Source organism: Mastomys coucha, unplaced genomic scaffold (assembly GCF_008632895.1).
Source record: "Mastomys coucha isolate ucsf_1 unplaced genomic scaffold, UCSF_Mcou_1 pScaffold1, whole genome shotgun sequence".
Classification (NCBI taxonomy): domain Eukaryota; kingdom Metazoa; phylum Chordata; class Mammalia; order Rodentia; family Muridae; genus Mastomys; species Mastomys coucha.
The window spans coordinates 79,468,919-79,486,753 of record NW_022196891.1 but is presented as its reverse complement, the minus strand read 5'-3'; the positions used below and the strand labels follow the sequence as shown (position 1 = coordinate 79,486,753).

Here is a 17,835-nt window from a genome sequence, read left to right as displayed (position 1 = left end):
ATGACACAGAGACAGTCCTTTCCCCAGAGTGGGCCAAGGTCTGAGTGGCCATCTCGTTCTCCCTCACACCATCGTCATCCTGTTATGACTGGCGACCAGAGCCAAATGCCTGCCAGTGGGGAACAGAGCCTTCAAGTCTTGAGTCTCTTACAGGTTACAGGGTTAACCACTCCTGGACCCTACAAAAGGCACCCTTTAGAGCTGTTTTGCTGTAGCTAAAACAGAATAGTTAAATCCTTTTGTAATAGTTGAGTGAAGCCATTTATCAGAGCCTTCTAAACTAGCCAGCTGACTTATTACCACCCCAAGTTGTAACTGCCCCCAAGCAAGTTCTGCAGAGGTGGAACCGTGGGGACATCTCCAACTAGGGTACCTGCCCAGGGACAGGTCATTGCAGTTATCCAGAAAGGAAGTGTTTCCATAAAATGCCATAGAAGAGGTGGATTCTGACCTTGGTGGGGATAAATCAAGGATGAGTGGGGCTGAGGGAGGAGGCCACGGTTGATAAGAGTTGTATGGCAGGTGTCCCGTGCATATCGGGCTTAGAGGTGCAGAGATGTCTCGGGTCACCTCTGGAAGATCCAAGTCTCCCAACTCTGCTCTTGAGTTGGGTGAATCTGGAAGAGGCACCAGCCCCTCTGCAAAGCAGGGCATGAAAGGTGTGCAAGAAAGTGTTTAATAGATAACTGTGGTGGGCGTTCAGTAGCCAGGACTGCACCCACGGAAACTGGTTTCTGCCATGAAGTAGGGACTGTTTAGTGACCGTGAAAGGACGTGGTACTGTGAAGATGTATGCAGACGCTTACGCAAGCCTGACACCTGACAAGCCTTTTGAGCGTGTCAGCTGCACAATCGCTGTGTAAAGATTTGTGCCGATACATTTTGTATGAATTAATATTTAAAAAAAAAAAAAAAAAGGTAATGGGGCTGGAGAGATGGCTCAGCAATTAAGAGCACTGACTGCTCTTCCAGAGGTCCTGAGTTTAATTCCCAGCAACCACATGGTGGCTCACAACCATCTGTAATGGGGTCTGATGCCCTCTTCTGGTATGTCTGAAGATAGCTACAGTGTGCTCACATATATAAAATAAATAAATCTTTAAAAAAGAAAGGGTAATGGAGCTTCCTTTCTTATTTCTAAATACTCTGCTGATTGGGCAATGAGGGAGAACATGAAGGAGTCACATATGAAATGTGATCTCAAGTGTTTCCGCCTTATTAAAAACCAAAATATTCTCCTGCCTCTGAGGCTTCCTCACTGGTTCGAGAGTTAGAAGAGTTGAATGTGTGTCTGTAGGATGCGTATGAGCACGTGTACGGCTTGAGCAGAGTGTGTTGGGGCACACCTAGGATCCTAGCACATGGGAGTCCTGGGCAGGAGAATTTTTGAGTTTCTGGCTAGCCTATGCTATCCAGTGGGGCCTTGTTTCAACACACCAACAAGTCCAAAGTGTACATCATCCATTGCTTCCCGCCTTGGTTTTGATTGTAGTGTTATCTTGGCTATATGATGCTAAGCTTTCATGTAGTCTTGGTGAATTACCTTGAGCTGAAGAGATTATAGGCTCTATTATTTCATAAATGTGGCAGTTCACATACTAATGACCCCCGTGGGCTCATATATTTGAATATATTTGGATGCTTAGTCGCTATTTGAAAGGATAACAAAGAATCAGGAAGTGGACTATTGAAAATGGTTGACTGTTAGTGTATTCTTCCGAAGTGTTGGATTCAAATTTACAGTTGAGCGGACCTACTAGGAACTGGATACTCTTGATGAAAAGAAATTACTATCATGGTGTTATTCTGAAACAAAACCCAAGATTTGGCTGGGTATGATAGCACTTGCCTTTAATTACAGCACTAGAGAGGCAGAGGCAGGCAGAGAGCTCTGTGAGTTCAAGACCAGCCTGGTCTACATATCAAGTTCCAAACCAGTCAGAGTTCCATAGTGAGACTGTTGTCTCCAGAAAACAAAACAAGAAACATCCCAGGGTTTGGACTCAGAGACTGTGTATGAGACCCGACAAATGTCTTATCTCCTGAACTTTGGAGATAAGAATAATAGTGGGCATGGCCTGAGCGATATGAGAAACCCTAGAAAAATGCAGGCATGTCTTTGTCAGCGTTGAAGTATTGCACAAGTGTTAGACACCTGTTAGTTCTTAAATTCCTGCTAGAAGGAGGAACACAGACTGCAAGTAGAGGTGTCTGGGCTGTGCCCCTTCCAGGGCACAGCAGCTCAGCCTAGCCTAGAGCCATTGTCTCCCAGGGGATCCTCTAGCATCCTGACCCATTCAGAAGAAGCTGGGTGGCAAGTGGTAAGGAAAGCAGTCCTCTCCGAAGGCAGCTTCAGGAGAGGCAAGCTCTCACCTGCCTAAGATGGACACGAGCTCCTGGGGCATGAAGGGAGGATGCCAGAAGCCACAAAGCCTGGCCACTGATTTCCAGGATGCGGCAGGAGCACCCCGCACTGCCAGACAGGTATGCTGGCCTAATAGGAACTACAAATACAGAAATACAAACAGTGTCACTTTCCAAGGCCAGTCTTGTATGTAATCAGTCATTGTTCCCTGAATAGCACGCTGGCCCGTAATGACCTCTGAGATTATAAAGGCCTGGCCCTGCACACATGCGTGTCTTTCCGTGTACATGCGGGTGTAAGAGCACTGATCGCTGGGGCTGAGGGAAACAGAGGAAGGGAGCACGTTGGATGGTCACCCACCGAGGGACTCACACAGTACCAGGCATCCCCTAAACAGATGCTCAAGATTTGATGGGATCTTACATAGACTCTGTGAGAGCCCCAGCTCAGGTCTGACGCCACACAGTGGGTCCATTTTCACATGCCAGGTTTGTGTCCCCCAAATGCCATGGAAAGTCTCAAGTCTGGGCAGTTTGCAAGGGTCTAGAAAAGGCAGTAAGTTCAGAGTAATCTAGACTCACAACCACTGCCAGGCTCCTAACAAGGTCTAAAGAAGAGTCGAGATGGGACTTAAAAAGGAGGTGCCCCCATCACCCCAGGAGCAGCTGGTAAACTAGTCCTTCAGTTATAGAGAGTTTGAACAGCTTGGATGGGCGAAAATGACCTGTTAGAACAGCGGTGTTGTGTCAGAACATACCACACGCTAGGCCCAAACAGTTCCACGTGTAAGAGGTTTAATTGAGAGGGAGAGAGAGCAATAGCGGAGAGGAGGAAGAGAGAGATGGAGGGATGTTCCCCGTGTATGTATGTATATGTATACATACACACATATACATATATATATATGTGTGTGTGTGTGTGTGTGTGTGTATGGGTTCTGACGTAGTGGCCTCAGGTAAAGGTGGGAGGTGAGCCCAATGGATTCTGAGAATATGGCGGCTGTTGCCCTGGCAACAGGTCTGTGAGACCCACCCATGAGATGCCATTCGACGTTACCGGCTTTGGAGTCCCTGATGCTGACAGAAAGGCAGATCTCAGGAAACTGGCAGGTCTTTCTGAACACTGCGTCCCCAGGTCCATCCAAGCATCATGAGGAGTTAGGGAAAGAAAGCATCCCCAGGTAGGTACCCATCCTTCCTAACCCTCAGGTCCACCTGCTGTCCAGAGCTAGAAAGGGTCACTACCCAATATCTCCGGCTCCCTAGTCTCTGTGTGTCAGAGTCTCCAGTTTGGGCTGGATAGTGGCTTCAGTGACCCAAAAGGTTGGATCCCTTGGAAGTCTGACAGCCAATAAAGCCCTACCTTTAAAACTTGGGCCTGGGGCTGTTTGGCTGTGCCCAGTGGACCCAGAGGCGTTCTAAGCCTTGTTACTCTTTCACGTGGAGACAGCTGTTTGCACTGCAGGCCCTCCTGGAGCTGTTGTGAGGAGTAATGACAAGAATTTGAATCTCCCAGAACAGCGGGCAGCGTGCAGGAGGCCTGAACAAGCAGTGGCTCTTGTCCACCTTCCCCCAGCAGTAAGCTGTGGGGACTTGTAACCCAGTGTGCTGGGTCAGGAAACGGGGGAATGAACAGTTCACATTCATTCGAGCCAGGTCTAGCTTTAGGACCGGCTCGAGTCAGGAACCTAGCTTCCGCATCTCTCAGCCTTTCTTCATCAGCTTTGGCAGGGTTTCATGGAGGCAGGATGATGTCAGCCCTTCTGCCGACACATATCCTTACAGATACAATGCAGAGGGCCCCTCCCCCCAACACACACACCACCTCAAGTTCAACTGGGGATCATTACACTTTGTTCCTGAAGTCAGGCGATGGCCCCAATCAGTGTTCCAGTCTTCTGGGGACAGAGCCATTGCTACCAAGCCTTGGAGACAGGGTCCCAGGAATGCCCTGGTGTCACTCGGAGAACAACAGATGCTTGTAGTGGAAAACTACAAAGCCTGCAGTGCTCCACCACCCACCCGATTTCTTTGGGTTACCTGTTGACTAATTAGGGAGGCTCTGTATTCACTCACCACCTGCTGCCACCTTTTGTCACCCGAGTGACAGTCCTGTCAGAGGGATCACCTAGCTCAGGCTCCATCAGGGTTTGCCAAGTAGCCACCAGAATTCAGAACTCCATAAAGGGCGTGAGTATTTTAATTAACCAGGCTAGACCCTGTGGTTACCACGGCAACTTTCAGAGTAGTAACCGTCTTCATTCTCTTCCCAGTTCCCCTTTGTTGTTGGTTTTGGTTTGGTTTGGTTTGGTTTGGTTTGGTTTGGCGCTCAGCAAAGTCTCTGTCTGCAAACTGCCTCGAGCTGGGGCTGAACCAGGTAATTTGTAACTGCAGGATTGATCACAGTGCTTCCTACATGAACCTCCTGCAGTGGGCACCGGTGGGGACTGCCTGAGGATCAGAAAGCCTCACCTGGCTGTCCCTGTCCACACCCCAGAAGTGAGCTCTGCCTCTACCCTGGGGGACCTCAGAGTCAGCCCAACCTCGCGCATACCTGCTCACGGCTATTCTGTCTGCGTTGTTGCACACTCACTCCTGTGATCGCACTGCCCTCATACCCCCACCCCCTGCCCCGGCATCCCTCGTAAGAGATGTGCAGTGTTCAGCCCCTCCCCATCTATTGCTACATTTTCTTCCTCTCATTCAAACTCCTCTTGAAAAACCTCTTTTTATTGAAGACTCTGTTGCCCGTCAAGGTCAGTTTGTCCACAGATGGGCGTAGCTCCTGTCAGTTCATCCATAGATGGGCATAGCTCTTGTGTACCAGGCATAGAGCTGGGCTCCAAGAACACAGCTGAGCTGCCACAGAGTTCTGAGTTTCTCAGAGAACGAACTTCTCTTGTACCCAGCCATCTACCCAACATTCCAATTTCTCCTTTAGCGGGTCCATCAAAATAGCCACCAGACCAGGTGACCTATCCCGTAGTTGAGGACTGTCTGAAACACCACTCCATCTACTCCAGGGTAACACTGGGTTCCAAGCACCCAGCTGCAGGAACGAGACTTCACATCCTCTGGGAGCTAAGCCCTGACCAGAGCTCTTGGCTTTGTGTTCGCAGGGGACTGCTGGCTGCTGGCTGCCATCGCCTCCCTCACCTTGAATGAAGAAATCCTGGCTCGTGTTGTGCCTCCAAATCAGAGCTTCCAGGAAAACTATGCCGGCATCTTCCACTTCCAGGTAACTTCATAGTTGGCTGAGGCACTTCCTCGACCCTGGCTCAGGGGCTCAGCAGATTCCTCTGGGCGTGGCTTGCTCCTCCACTCCCCAGTCCCTGGTAGTTTGCAAGCTCCTGAGGTCAGTTCTGTTCTGCAAAGGATGCTGGAAGAGAGAGACAAGATTTTCCCAACCTGCCCATGATGTGGCGTCTCATCAGAATGGCCAGGAGTTGGGGGTGGGGTAGTCCATGACGGTAGATCATGATAAACAGGAAGTAATCCCCTATTTTTTTTAAGTTTATTTGGGGTTTTAGATAAAAGGTTAAAACGCTTCCTTTTATGATAGCAAATGAGAGATGATATTTTAAAAAGAAGTGCATATAGCTTCAGGAGACACAGATGAGCTCCACTGGCTTCTTGCTTGGTGAGGGGCACATTTAACACAGGACACTGAAGAGCATCGTGGGAACCTACAGCAAGGGGCTGGACCGGGGAGAGCCGGATGAGGCCAAGGCTCAGAGTCCCAGCGCCACCCTCTCTTGTCCCCCTTGCCCTGCAGTTCTGGCAATATGGCGAATGGGTGGAGGTGGTGGTAGATGACAGGCTGCCCACTAAGGACGGGGAGCTGCTCTTTGTGCATTCAGCTGAGGGGAGCGAGTTCTGGAGCGCCCTCCTGGAGAAGGCCTACGCCAAGTAAGTAACCATGCCCTTCCCCAACAACCCATCTTGCCCCCTGCTGCCCCTGGACTCTGAAACAGCAGGAACTATTTCTGGGACTGTTTTGAATAGACGTTCTGTTCTATAAAAGGATGACTTTGGCCCAAATTGGGCTCTTAATTCAAGGAGGTAATGTGGGCCTGGTGGCTGTTCACATGATGTACTGGTACAGGACAGTCATTGCTGGCTTTTAGGCAAGTGAACGGGAATCTTCTGGGGCTGACTGCTCTGGCCTTGAGAAAAGAACTCTGCTTCTTTGGTGGGCCCCAAACTGAAAAGGCCCAAAGCTTCTGCCAGTGGGCAGAGCTACCCGTTGCAGAGGTAGGGAAACTGTGGAAACGCACCCAGAATAAATCACGTGGCTGGTAAGAATGGTTTCCTGTGTCTCACAGGAAAGCTTGCCCAAAGTTGTGCTGGGTCCACCCAGGATGTCAGCCCTCTACCGAGGGGGCCTCAGATGCTGGTGTTGGTGGGCTCACTGCATTAAGATGAAACTAGTGGGTTTAGGATTTCCACAACCCCAGGTCAGAGACGGGGGTGGGGCGTGGGTCATGTTCTTAACCAAGAGAACTTGGGGCAGAGAGCTCGGGGCATGACCACAGGAACCTGCTGTGCGCTTCTCAGGAAGCTGGGTTCATTACTAAAGTGTCTCTAGCTAACCTCTGTGTCAGGGCCAGAGCCAACACCAGAGGCTGGATTGAGCACCACTAAGTCCTTCCAGATCCAGGGTTCGGTATAAATTCTAAAACATGCCGTAGCCACAGAGGAAAAGTAACTAGAGAGATAGATAGATGCCTTGCCTTCCTGAGCACCCCAAGTTGGAGACAAAGGCAAGGCGGATGAAAGCAGAGGACCGCATGAGCTCCCACGAGGGGGATCTGAGTTGGAGTGGGGTGGCATTTTCAGAGATGAAGACACACTGCTGCAGCGTGAGTGGCAGCATGCATTCCCTCCTTCAGGATCAACGGGTGCTATGAAGCGCTCTCGGGGGGTGCCACCACCGAGGGCTTCGAGGACTTCACGGGAGGCATTGCCGAGTGGTACGAGCTGAGGAAACCGCCTCCCAACTTGTTCAAGATCATCCAGAAGGCTTTGGAGAAAGGTTCTCTGCTTGGCTGCTCTATCGATGTAAGTCTCCATCACCCTCGGCAAGCCTGACGGGACCCAGAAGCAATTTCAGACATCGGTGCATCCCTCGCCCACTATGTCCTTGTTCAGCTCCTGAAGCCCAGGGTCATTAGGCAATAGCTCTCTGGGGGGCGCCTCTGATATAGTAACAGTGCCTCCGGTCCTTCATCCCCAACCCACTTTCCATTCTGTGTTCAATCATTCCACTCGTAGAACACAGATTACAGAAAGTCCCCACCCCCACTCCCTTATGCTGGTCTTGACACCTTGTCCCCCACCGGCGGGGTTGTTTGAGCAGCCCTGCAGCCTCTCCTCACTCTGTCCCAGAACTCGTGGGTCCTGGAGAAGACTCCAGGCAGTACCGGTTTGCAAGCAACCCCCACCAGGGAGGTGGAAAGTGAGGCTGGTGCAGGCCCCGGGAGTTTCCCCAAGCTGTGCCCGAAGGACGGGAAAGGAGGGGTTTTAAGGAGATGGCAGCCCAATGCGTGGATTCTGAAGTGAGGGTAGAAATAAAGAGCCGCCATCCTGTGTAACTGAGCTGGGCGGGGTAGGGGTGCGGAATCAGAGCATCTTGGCTACAGTTGCCCGTTGGGTGTCTGTCATTAAGCCTCCCACAGACCCTTGCCTCGAAGTGGGGGGTTGGGGGGTGGGGGGAAGACGTGCGCCAACTTGCTCCCTGGTGATCAGCAATTGAAAGCTGCTCCTCCGGGAGGCGGGATGGATGCGCAGAGTTCCCCAGGCTGGACCCCGGTGTCTTGTGTGTCCTCCTGGGCCTTTTGAATCCCGGGCTGAAGCAGCCGCCGCCTACTGTCCTTGTGTTTGCAGATCACCAGCGCTGCAGATTCTGAGGCCATCACGTACCAGAAGTTGGTGAAAGGACATGCGTACTCCGTCACCGGAGCCGAGGAGGTACCGGCCCCTGCAAGCACGTGGCTGTCGGGGTGGGGCCTCCAGGGCGGCCGCTGCCCGGCGCGCGCTGCCCTCTGCTGGTCACAGCGGCAGCTGCAGGCGCTCTTCTGTGACTCTTTGGATCAGCTTTAAAAACAAGACCCACAGGCAGCACTTCCTATTTTATACTCTTCAAATTACTGTTTGTGGGGCGTGGTGACTTACACCTGAAATCCTAGCCTCTGTCTCTCAAGTGCTCAGATTTAAAAAAAAAAAGTTTTTTTTTTTTTTTTTTAAATTTTAGAGCCAGCTCCTGAGAGCTTTAATTCTCATTTTCTTTGTTTTGGGGGAGGTGGTTGGTATTTGTTTTGTTTTGTTTGATTGCGTCTCACTGGCTTCCCTGGAACTTGGGGAGAGGCCTCCTAAGTGCTTAGGGCTTAATTCTGATTTTCCAAAGCTGGCCAGCAGTCATCTGAGGGTCAAGCCCTGTCCAGCTTCCGTGATCCTCCTCCATCCACTTGTCTGAAGGCCGGGAGGTCCAAGCCTGCATGGCCTTCAGCCTCTCCCTCCTTTCTTTCATTGGATCCTTCAGGTTGAAAGCGCTGGAAGCCTGCAGAAATTGATCCGCATCAGGAATCCCTGGGGACAAGTGGAGTGGACTGGGAAGTGGAATGACAAGTGAGAAGGGAACGGGGTGGTTGGGCCCGGGAGCGCATAGCCTACAGGGAGGACCAGCAGAAGAGGGTTAGGGAGAGCTCAGCCTACACTGCGGCCCTGGAGGACCAAGGAGGGCTGGCTGAAGCTCAGAGAGGAGGCACTGTGGGCAGTGTCAAGAAATGTGGTTCTGAGGTCACTCCTCACACCACGTGGGCCCCAGGCCTGTGGCTCACACACCCCCACCCCCACCCCGTCCCCAGGTCCCCAGCGGAGCACATTCTTTCCTACCTCATGGTCCATGGTTCGTCCTTCCTTTTCCAGCTCACGTTCACTCTGCTACTGGGCCCTCTGGGGAAAACGCACCCCCATAGGCTAGTGAGATAGCCTAGCAGGGAAAGGTGCTTGGCACCAAGCCTGATGCCACAGAGTTTTTGATCCCTGGGACCCACATGGAGGAATGAAAGACCCAGCTAGCCACAAGTTATCCTCTGACCTTCACAAAGGCACTGTGACAGAGCCTACCATCACCCTCATAACAGAAGGGCGTGAGCTAAGTGCCAAGAGCAGAGATAAACCTGTTAATCCTCGGGGGGGGTTCTGTTAGCTGTTCCGCCTCAACCCTCTGGGGCAGATGCTCCATTGCGCCTCTCTGCTTGGTCCCTTGACTCGTCCCCAGATGTGCTTCTCCTTCCTCCACCTCTTTTCCAGCTTGTTCTAGGCAGCCCTGGCCTCAGCAGAGGAATGCCTTATGGGCAGGCTTCCTTCCAGGTTGCTCTGGGGGTGGCCCTTGGTGGATTTCCAGTTGCCCCTAAAAGAGCTGCCGGGAGCATCTTCCAAGACACAGCCAATGCTCCTTCATCCCTTGATGGTGGGCCTTGCTCAGCATTTCCTACTCTTCCATCCACCGTGTTCCAGAAGAGCCTGACCTCTCCCCTAGCTCCCTGCACAAGGTCCTGTGCTTCATAGATTACGCTCTGTGTTTCTCCATAGATCCAGGAAGGGAGAACCCCTTCCTTTCTGAGGCCTGGGCCCTCAGAAGATAGGAAAAGTGGGTTTGTTCCTGCCTCAGCATTTGGGGACTATGGAGAGAAATGCTCATTACTGCACACTCGTTCCTAAGGCCTCTCTTTATGCTTTGCTTTCCAGCTGCCCCAGCTGGAACACGGTTGACCCAGAAGTACGGGCTAATCTAACAGAACGGCAGGAGGATGGAGAATTCTGGTAAGGCGGCGGAGGCTCCAGGAAAAGTCTAACCAGAGCATCAGTCAGTCAACAGCAGTCAACAAGCTGAGGGCATGCGGTAGGGCACCCTGGCTTTGCCACTTTTTATGCATCTAAGTGCCAAGCAGGTGGTGTGCCTCTGTAATCTTAGCTCTCTAGAAACTGAGGAAGGGGGCTCTCAGACTGGAAGACCGAGCTGCATAGCCTCGGCTATCCAGAAAGAACCTGTTTCCGACAAAGAAAACAAACAAACAAAAAAAAAAATCTCTCCGTGATCCTGAACAACTTTGAAATCTCTTCGGTGGGTCCCGTCTCAGCTGTGGGGTTGACACCCCGGGGCGATCTCACACGGACTGAGCGGAAGTCCTTCAGAAATGTCCAGACCCCCAGAGAAAACGCAGAGAAAGACGGGAGCTTTCTCTAAAGAGACATCCTGGCTCGTTAAGAACCGGACTCCAAGGAAAGGAGGCCTGGGTGGTTACGGGCACTTTCTGCTCATGTAAACCTGATGTGGTAGCTCACGATTGCCTGTAACTCTGATTCCAGGGGGTCTGGCTTCCTCAGGCTTCCTTCCCTCAGGTGTGCAGGGCACCAAAACTCACTAAAGCAAATGTATGTGATACTAATAAAGCTTTAAAAGAAAGAAGCCAGTTCGTTAGTGAGCAGAGAGGGTCCCCGGTGTGCGCACTACCCCACAGAACGCCTACAGTGGATAGTGTTTACTCCCAGACCCCATATGTTGTCTCGATCTGTATTTATTCATGGCTTTCACTTCACATCTGAGAACTCTGAGGTGCAAAGAGAACTCATCAAGTCACCCCAAATCACCCCTTAGAAAGTGGCTGCTACAGAACTAGAGTAGGGCCCCTCTGAGTCTGGCCATAGCTCCCACCACTGTGTTTTAGACAGTCCCTCATCTGACCAGGTAGACGATTAAGGCTGGCCCCGTGTCTCCCGTAACTCAGGACACCCTGTCTCTGCTTTTCTAGGATGTCCTTCAGTGACTTCCTCAGGCACTACTCTCGCCTGGAGATCTGCAACCTGACCCCGGACACCCTCACCTGCGACTCCTACAAGAAGTGGAAGCTCACCAAGATGGATGGGAACTGGAGGCGAGGCTCCACCGCAGGGGGCTGCAGGAATTACCCAAGTAAGGGCCATGACCATGTGTGGCTCAGGTCCCATGGCCTCCTACCTGGATAGATATGCCACATCAGCCTGGAAGCCCAGGGGACTTGGCTCCCACTCACCCAGGCCCCGCTTCCCTTCCTTCACCACCAGCCTGTGTCTCAACATCTTTTTCCGTTTTCCCAGTTTTACTACTTCTTGCATTCCTTTGCTGTGATTCCCTTTGGACCCCACATCCCCTGGTGGCTGTGACCTTCATCTTGCTTATGGAGGCAGTGCTAAGTCCTAGTTCATAACGAGCCACCCCAAGCCCTCATGCACTGCATCCTGGGGCACACCAGCCGCTGGTGGCAGTCTGCCACCCTCTTGTGTGTCAAGTTCACTTATAAAATGTTTATAGCTGGGTGTTGATAGCTGCACACCTTTAATCCCAGCACTCGGGAGGCAGAGACAGGCAGATCTCAGAGGTGGAGGCCATTGTGCTATACAGAGTGAGTTCTAGGACAGCCAGGGCTACACAGAGAAACCCTGTCTCAAAAAGACTGAGAGAAGGAAAGGAAGGAAGGAAGGGAGGGAGAGAGGGAGAGAGGGAGGAAGGAGGGGAGGGAAAAAGAAAGGAAGGAAGAGGAGGAGGGAAGGGAAGGAGGAAAGGGGAAGAGAAGGAGGGAAGGGAGGGAGGAAGGAAGGAAATGTTGACAGAGCCCAGCTCATGTCAGGAGAGGGCTTCTCCTCTGCTCTGCTCTGTTGATCCCTTTGCTGGTCTCTTCTGTTGTCTTGACGGCTCAGTCCTCTCCTACTCTTTGTCCCCTAGACACTGTCTGATCTCAGTGACACTTCCAGTCACAGGGTGGAGTGTACATAGAGTACTGGGAACTGTCCCAAAGAGCTTCATCTGTGTATTAATCGTCTCAATGAAGTCACTTATTTTCATTTCCAAGTTGAGGATGATGGGACTGGGACACAGGAAGGGGCTCACCCAAGGCCACAGAGCTCTCTGGGGTTTGAACCCCGGGCAGGAGGGCTCTGAAGTCACTCTTACCCTGGAGGCAGGACACGGTCATATTTTGACTCTCTGTTACAGATGAGGAAGCACAGGCTCTAGGTCATATACCAGACCAAGAGAGCAAGTAGACTAGCTGGCCAGTCCCACCAGTCCCAGCATACAGTCACTTAGTGGCAGTTCTAGAGGCCATCACTGAGAAAGCCCCTCTGCCACCCACAAAAACACCCTGTACCCATTAGATGGGGGAGTTCACAGACACTCTCTCAAGGACCTCCGAGTGAATGCTCTTGGCCTTGGGGGGTGCTCTGCCTCAGTAATACATACTTGGTACCACTGAGGTAGCCTAGAGCTTCATACACAAGTGAGTGTGTGCCAACACAACTGAGACTGAAGGAGCAGTTGTAACATGGCCGCCAACGCTGTGAGATCATGCTTCTAATTCTACCCCGGAGGTCATTGTGTGAGGGATGGCAGGCACTCAGACCGGAGGGGGTGGGGGGACTCAGTGTCTTCCTGCAGATGAGCTTTGGTTGGAAGTATGGCTTGTAGAGGCACCTACCATGAGGGTGACACCAATGCTTTCTGGCCTTTGCATTTGCCAAGGGGTGGGGGCCCAAAGACAGGCACAGTGTGAGATGACGTCCTTAAGGACCACCAAGGCAAGACAGCCTGAGGGCAGAAAACGAGCAATTCCCCCATTTAGGTCCTTCTGAGACTCACACTGCGCCAGGAGCCCAGTGGCCCTCCCTTTTTCTAAGACTTGGGGTGATCAGTCTTTGTGAAGACTTTGTAAGGAGACCAAGAACTAACTCTGAAGGGAGAGATTACCTAGCATGGCCTGGAGCCCTCGTTCAGTCCTTAGTACCTACAGTCCCTGTGCTGAGGGGGTGGAATCAGGAGGATCAGAAATCCAAGCTTGTCCTCAGAGACATACGAAAGTTTGCGGCCAGCTTGAGTTATAAGAACCCTGTGCCAGAGAATAGAACCCCAGGGAGCAGCAGATCTGCCTCCATAGCCCACCTCTGTCAGGAGCCGCTCAATCTAAGGGGTTGCCTTTGGCCTCTTCTGTTGCTTCCTCGGCTCCCACCGGCTCCTTTTGTCTCATCCTTGACCTGCCACCTCCAGCCACAGGGCCAGGCCCACGCCAGTTCTCAGCTCCTGGTGACATTTATTTATTCACGGCTGGGTTCCTCTGACCCTGTTCCACAGACACCTTCTGGATGAACCCTCAGTACCTAATCAAGCTGGAGGAGGAAGATGAAGACGATGAGGATGGGGAGAGGGGCTGTACCTTCCTGGTGGGCCTCATCCAGAAGCACCGGAGGCGGCAGCGGAAGATGGGCGAGGACATGCACACCATTGGCTTTGGCATCTATGAGGTACGGGCGGAGGGTGGGTGGGGCTCTTCCTTCGCTTCCCAGCCACACAGACCCCAGAGGCAAGACTTAGAATAAGACAGAGGACAGGGAACTTAAGCCAGAATAAAGACGTCAGCAAAGCCAGGCTTAGCAGTAGCTGACCAGTGTCTGTATAGCTGTTTGTGTCCCCGGGGACCTCCTAGCCTTTTCCCGGGCTCCCATAGCTACGCTCTTAGGAGTTCTATGCTTGGCAAAGACCTCTGTGTCCCTGTTCTCATCCCCTAGTCCTGGAATGCTGGTTGGGCCAGCAAACTCAAAAGAACAGAAAGACTTAAGCCAGAACAGAATATTCTAGAGCACACCAAGAAGTATTCTGAGGGCTGGGCTAAGCCAACAGGTCCTAATGGTCAGAGACCAGCCAAGTCTTTGGCCCGGATGGTCAAGAGGATAAAGAAGGATCATTGTGTTCCCCGGGGGCCTGCTGGCTGCAGCTCTGCTCTCACAAGCCCCTTACTGCTCAAGGGTCCCTCTGTCTTTCCAAGCCAATGCAAAGCCCACCCTGCTCAACCGCGCCAGAGGAGTAGTCTTGTCGAGGCCATCTCTCTTCTTCAAGCTAAGGGCTAGACCCAGGAGACCTGACTCCATGTGAGGGCTCAGCGGCACAAAACATGGCCTTGCTTGGCAGATGAGTGGAACATGGAAGACCTCAGGGTGGCTGCATAGATGCCTTTTTGTTTAGTGAATGAAATCCCGCAATTTGCTGGACTCTTCCTAGTTCTGCAAGCCCGCCGCCCATCATTCCCACAGCCCCATGTTTAGCGAGGTCACGTGTTAGCCTGACCAGGACTTTGGGAAACAAAAGAATTCAAGCCTGGCTTCTGTCCACAAACTCCAAGCACACTCCTAGCACACTGGGAAACAAAACTAGGCGTCAGGGAGGATGTCAAGCTCCTGTGTCCAGGACCGACAATGTGGCTGCTTCTGATTGGCTGCTGATCTGAGGCCCCACCCACCAACCTGAGAAATGGGGCTGGACAAAAACCATCAGTTGCAAAGTATACGTAGTCCCTGGATTCTCAGCCTCCGAAAAGGAAGCTTGAGGACCTGGGCCGAATAGCTCAGAAATGCACAGTGAGTTGTGTCTGCTCATGCATGCACTTGGAAGTCCAGTCATGAGCTTTCAGAGTTGGGCAGGATGTTAGTAGTTATCGGTACTGTTTGACGTGTCAGAAAACTAAGGCCATTGAGGGAAAGTGCCTTAGTGGAGGGGATACATAGAGACGGGATGTGGCTGGCTTCCTCCATCTGCACCCAGCCCTACTCACACAGCCAGCTGGTGACTCAAAACAAGTCACCACGTGCATGAATGATGGTAAGGGCCCATCCACCACGTCACCAGGTCCTAAGATGGTTTCCTTTCCATGTGGCCTACGTACTTTGAGTTGCAGTGCTGGCCTAGTTAATAGCATCAGAGCTTCCAAGAAAACACTCAGTGAAGAGTCAGGCCCGGTGCTAATGTGTTCACCACATCTGCTCCCCAAATCTGAACCAGGTCTCCTTTATTTTTCAGGTCCCAGAGGAGGTACGTCGGGCACATGTCAGTCCCCAACCCCAGGCCTCCGTCTGCCAACAAGATGGAGGCTTAGCCAACCTGAACTCAGGGAGTAGTGGGAGCTTCAGAGGGGGCTAACGGTTGAGGGATGAGCCCTTGACCCCACAGAGGCCCCGCGGAGGCGGCTCCAATTCTGTGGCTGACTGGCCTAAGCTCAGGGCTAAGTATCTAGAGAGTTCATTAGTGCTATCTTTTCCCCCATGACCCTAGAGTAGCCCTGAGAATAGGCATGGAGGGGGAGGGACGCAGAAGCAACTCCCAGGCTCTGTGACCTTCCACGCATGGCATATTCTCTCTGAGTTTTGCTTTCTTTTCCAGTGTAAATAGTCAGCCATCACCACTCCTCCCTCAGGCACTGTGGGCATGAACTGGGGTGCAGAAGGCCTCAGTTGACAGTAATAAAATGCACAGCAGCCGGGTGACTCAAAAGGCCATTTATTAAATGACCACACCAGGTGCCCTGACCATGGGCATTCAGATAGACAGTTGAGCTTTATAGAGTTGTGGGCCCAGCCTTGAGTTACATCTAGTTTGACAGCTGGACTCCTTTCCCTGCCTTGTCTATGCTTCTGTCAGTGTGTGAAACACAACACAGAACTGACCTGGACCCTTTGTGAGGGACGGGCCTCTGGCACCCTGATTGTCACCTAGAGCGAGGGGGACGGGAAAGGGACATTCCTATCACACCTGGTCATGCCTGAGCTCCTTACCAGTCAGTCGTGTGACGCTTGGGGTGGAAATTTCAATTCCCACCTAAAATGATCCAGGGCATGGTCCCCGTTGTCCCTCTGGGAGTGAATGTGACCTGCAGGTGAGTGAGCTCCCTCATCGCTTTGTTTCACCATCAGCTAACAGGGCAGACCAACATCCACCTCGGCAAGAACTTTTTCCTCACAACCCGAGCCAGGGAGCGGTCGGACACCTTCATCAACCTCCGGGAGGTCCTCAACCGCTTCAAGCTGCCCCCGGGGGAGTATGTCCTCGTCCCCTCCACCTTCGAGCCCCACAAGGATGGCGACTTCTGCATCCGGGTCTTCTCTGAGAAGAAGGCTGACTACCAGTAGGTTCTGCCACCTCTCCCTGTTCCCGGCTCTGGTCTGCCCTTCGCTTTTCTTTTTCTCTAATTCTGACCTACTTGACAGGTCAGTGTAGGGCTGAAGAACTCTGAAGGTTCTACTCAAGGAAAAAACCATTCAGGACATGGTTGGAACAGGGCAGCTGGGGACATGAGTAGCTTGCAGTCCAGTCTCACAGTCTGTGTATGAGTTACCAATTGTTAATATCATCATAATGGCCCATGTACATCCTCTACGAACCCATACCCGGCATAACCCTTGCTTTCCCAGGTCATGTGCAATAGATAATGTTGATGTCCAAAACCTTCCCAGTTTTAGTCAGGAAGTCTCTGGTGGAGTCCTTTAAGCAGATATGACAAGTTCCCACCATTGTCCCTGTGCCCACAACTCACAGTAGCGTCTGCTACCCTGTCCCCATGTCAGTCTTTTAGCCAGCAGGCAGAACCACCCCCTGCACAGTGTAAGCCAAAGGAGGATCACTGGAAGGCTGGGGGGACCCCAGCACTGATGGGGGACCAGGGACAAAACGGGAAGGACAGGATCAAGGGCGTTCTGGAGAACCATAGTTGGGACAACCTTTGCCAAAGACCCAAGGGCCCATAGATTATGTCTGATGGAGTGGGCACAGGCCAGTCTGTACCCATCACCTCCTGGGAAAGGAAAGAGGCAGAGAGAGACCAGGGAACCTTTGCTTCAAGATAATACAGGACAGAGAAAGAGCTTCAGTTCCCAACAGCTGTGAACCAGTAAATGCCACTAGAACATGGCAGAGAACATGGCGGTGGCTCCCCGCCATGACAGGCCCTCCTGTTCGATTGAAGCTTGCTGCAGGGAAAGGGCCGAGCCATTTCACTGGAGGATTCCCAGTGTGTCCAACTTCGTCTCCACCAGATGGAGAACCACCCCCTGGACAGTGTAAGCCAAAGGAGGATCATTGAAAGACTGGGGGGACCCAAGCACTGATGGGGGACCAGGGAAAAATGGGAAATGAGATGGAGAGATTATGAAGGCTCTGCTCTCGGACAAACCCTATATCCTGCCTTTCTCCCAGGAAAGGGTTAGTCCCCAGTATGAGCTCTCTGCCACTCAAAGCTGCTGCCCTGGCCTGGGACAGCCAACCTACTGCAGATCCCAGCTAGCAGCGCTCCTAAACCCTTTACCCTCTTGGGATGCTTCAGGCCTGCAGTTGAGACTCTTCGTAACCTTGTTTAAGATTACAGGCTCCCAAGGAAAGCCCTGCTTAAGTGTCCTCACCGAAGGACCCAGCTTATGTAAGAGTCTGTGAGATTAAGCTAACTTTGCCATCGGGTTCCCTATGGCTTGCTCCAGCCCAATGTGGGACAGAGTCAGGGGTTCATACAAGAAAATAAGAGTTTTTTCATGGCAAAGAATGTTTTAGATGGAACTTTAAGGTTGTCCTTTGAGACCAGGGATGCAGCTCAGTGGTAGGGAGCTTGCTCAGCATTG

At 52.1% G+C, this 17,835-nt stretch overlaps 1 protein-coding gene across 1 annotated transcript in view; it reads left to right on the top strand.

Moving 5' to 3' along the window:
• The window catches only part of Capn2 (calpain 2), a 50,785-nt gene that overhangs the window by 20,230 nt on the left and 12,720 nt on the right, over positions 1–17,835 (top strand). Inside the window, exons 3-12 of the mRNA XM_031337293.1 lie at positions 5,484–5,602; positions 6,140–6,273; positions 7,257–7,425; positions 8,251–8,334; positions 8,906–8,991; positions 10,117–10,191; positions 11,181–11,341; positions 13,532–13,701; positions 15,251–15,262; positions 16,141–16,352. Of these exons, the coding sequence (XP_031193153.1) occupies positions 5,484–5,602; positions 6,140–6,273; positions 7,257–7,425; positions 8,251–8,334; positions 8,906–8,991; positions 10,117–10,191; positions 11,181–11,341; positions 13,532–13,701; positions 15,251–15,262; positions 16,141–16,352 (1,222 nt within the window). The remainder of the gene's footprint in view (positions 1–5,483; positions 5,603–6,139; positions 6,274–7,256; positions 7,426–8,250; positions 8,335–8,905; positions 8,992–10,116; positions 10,192–11,180; positions 11,342–13,531; positions 13,702–15,250; positions 15,263–16,140; positions 16,353–17,835) is intronic.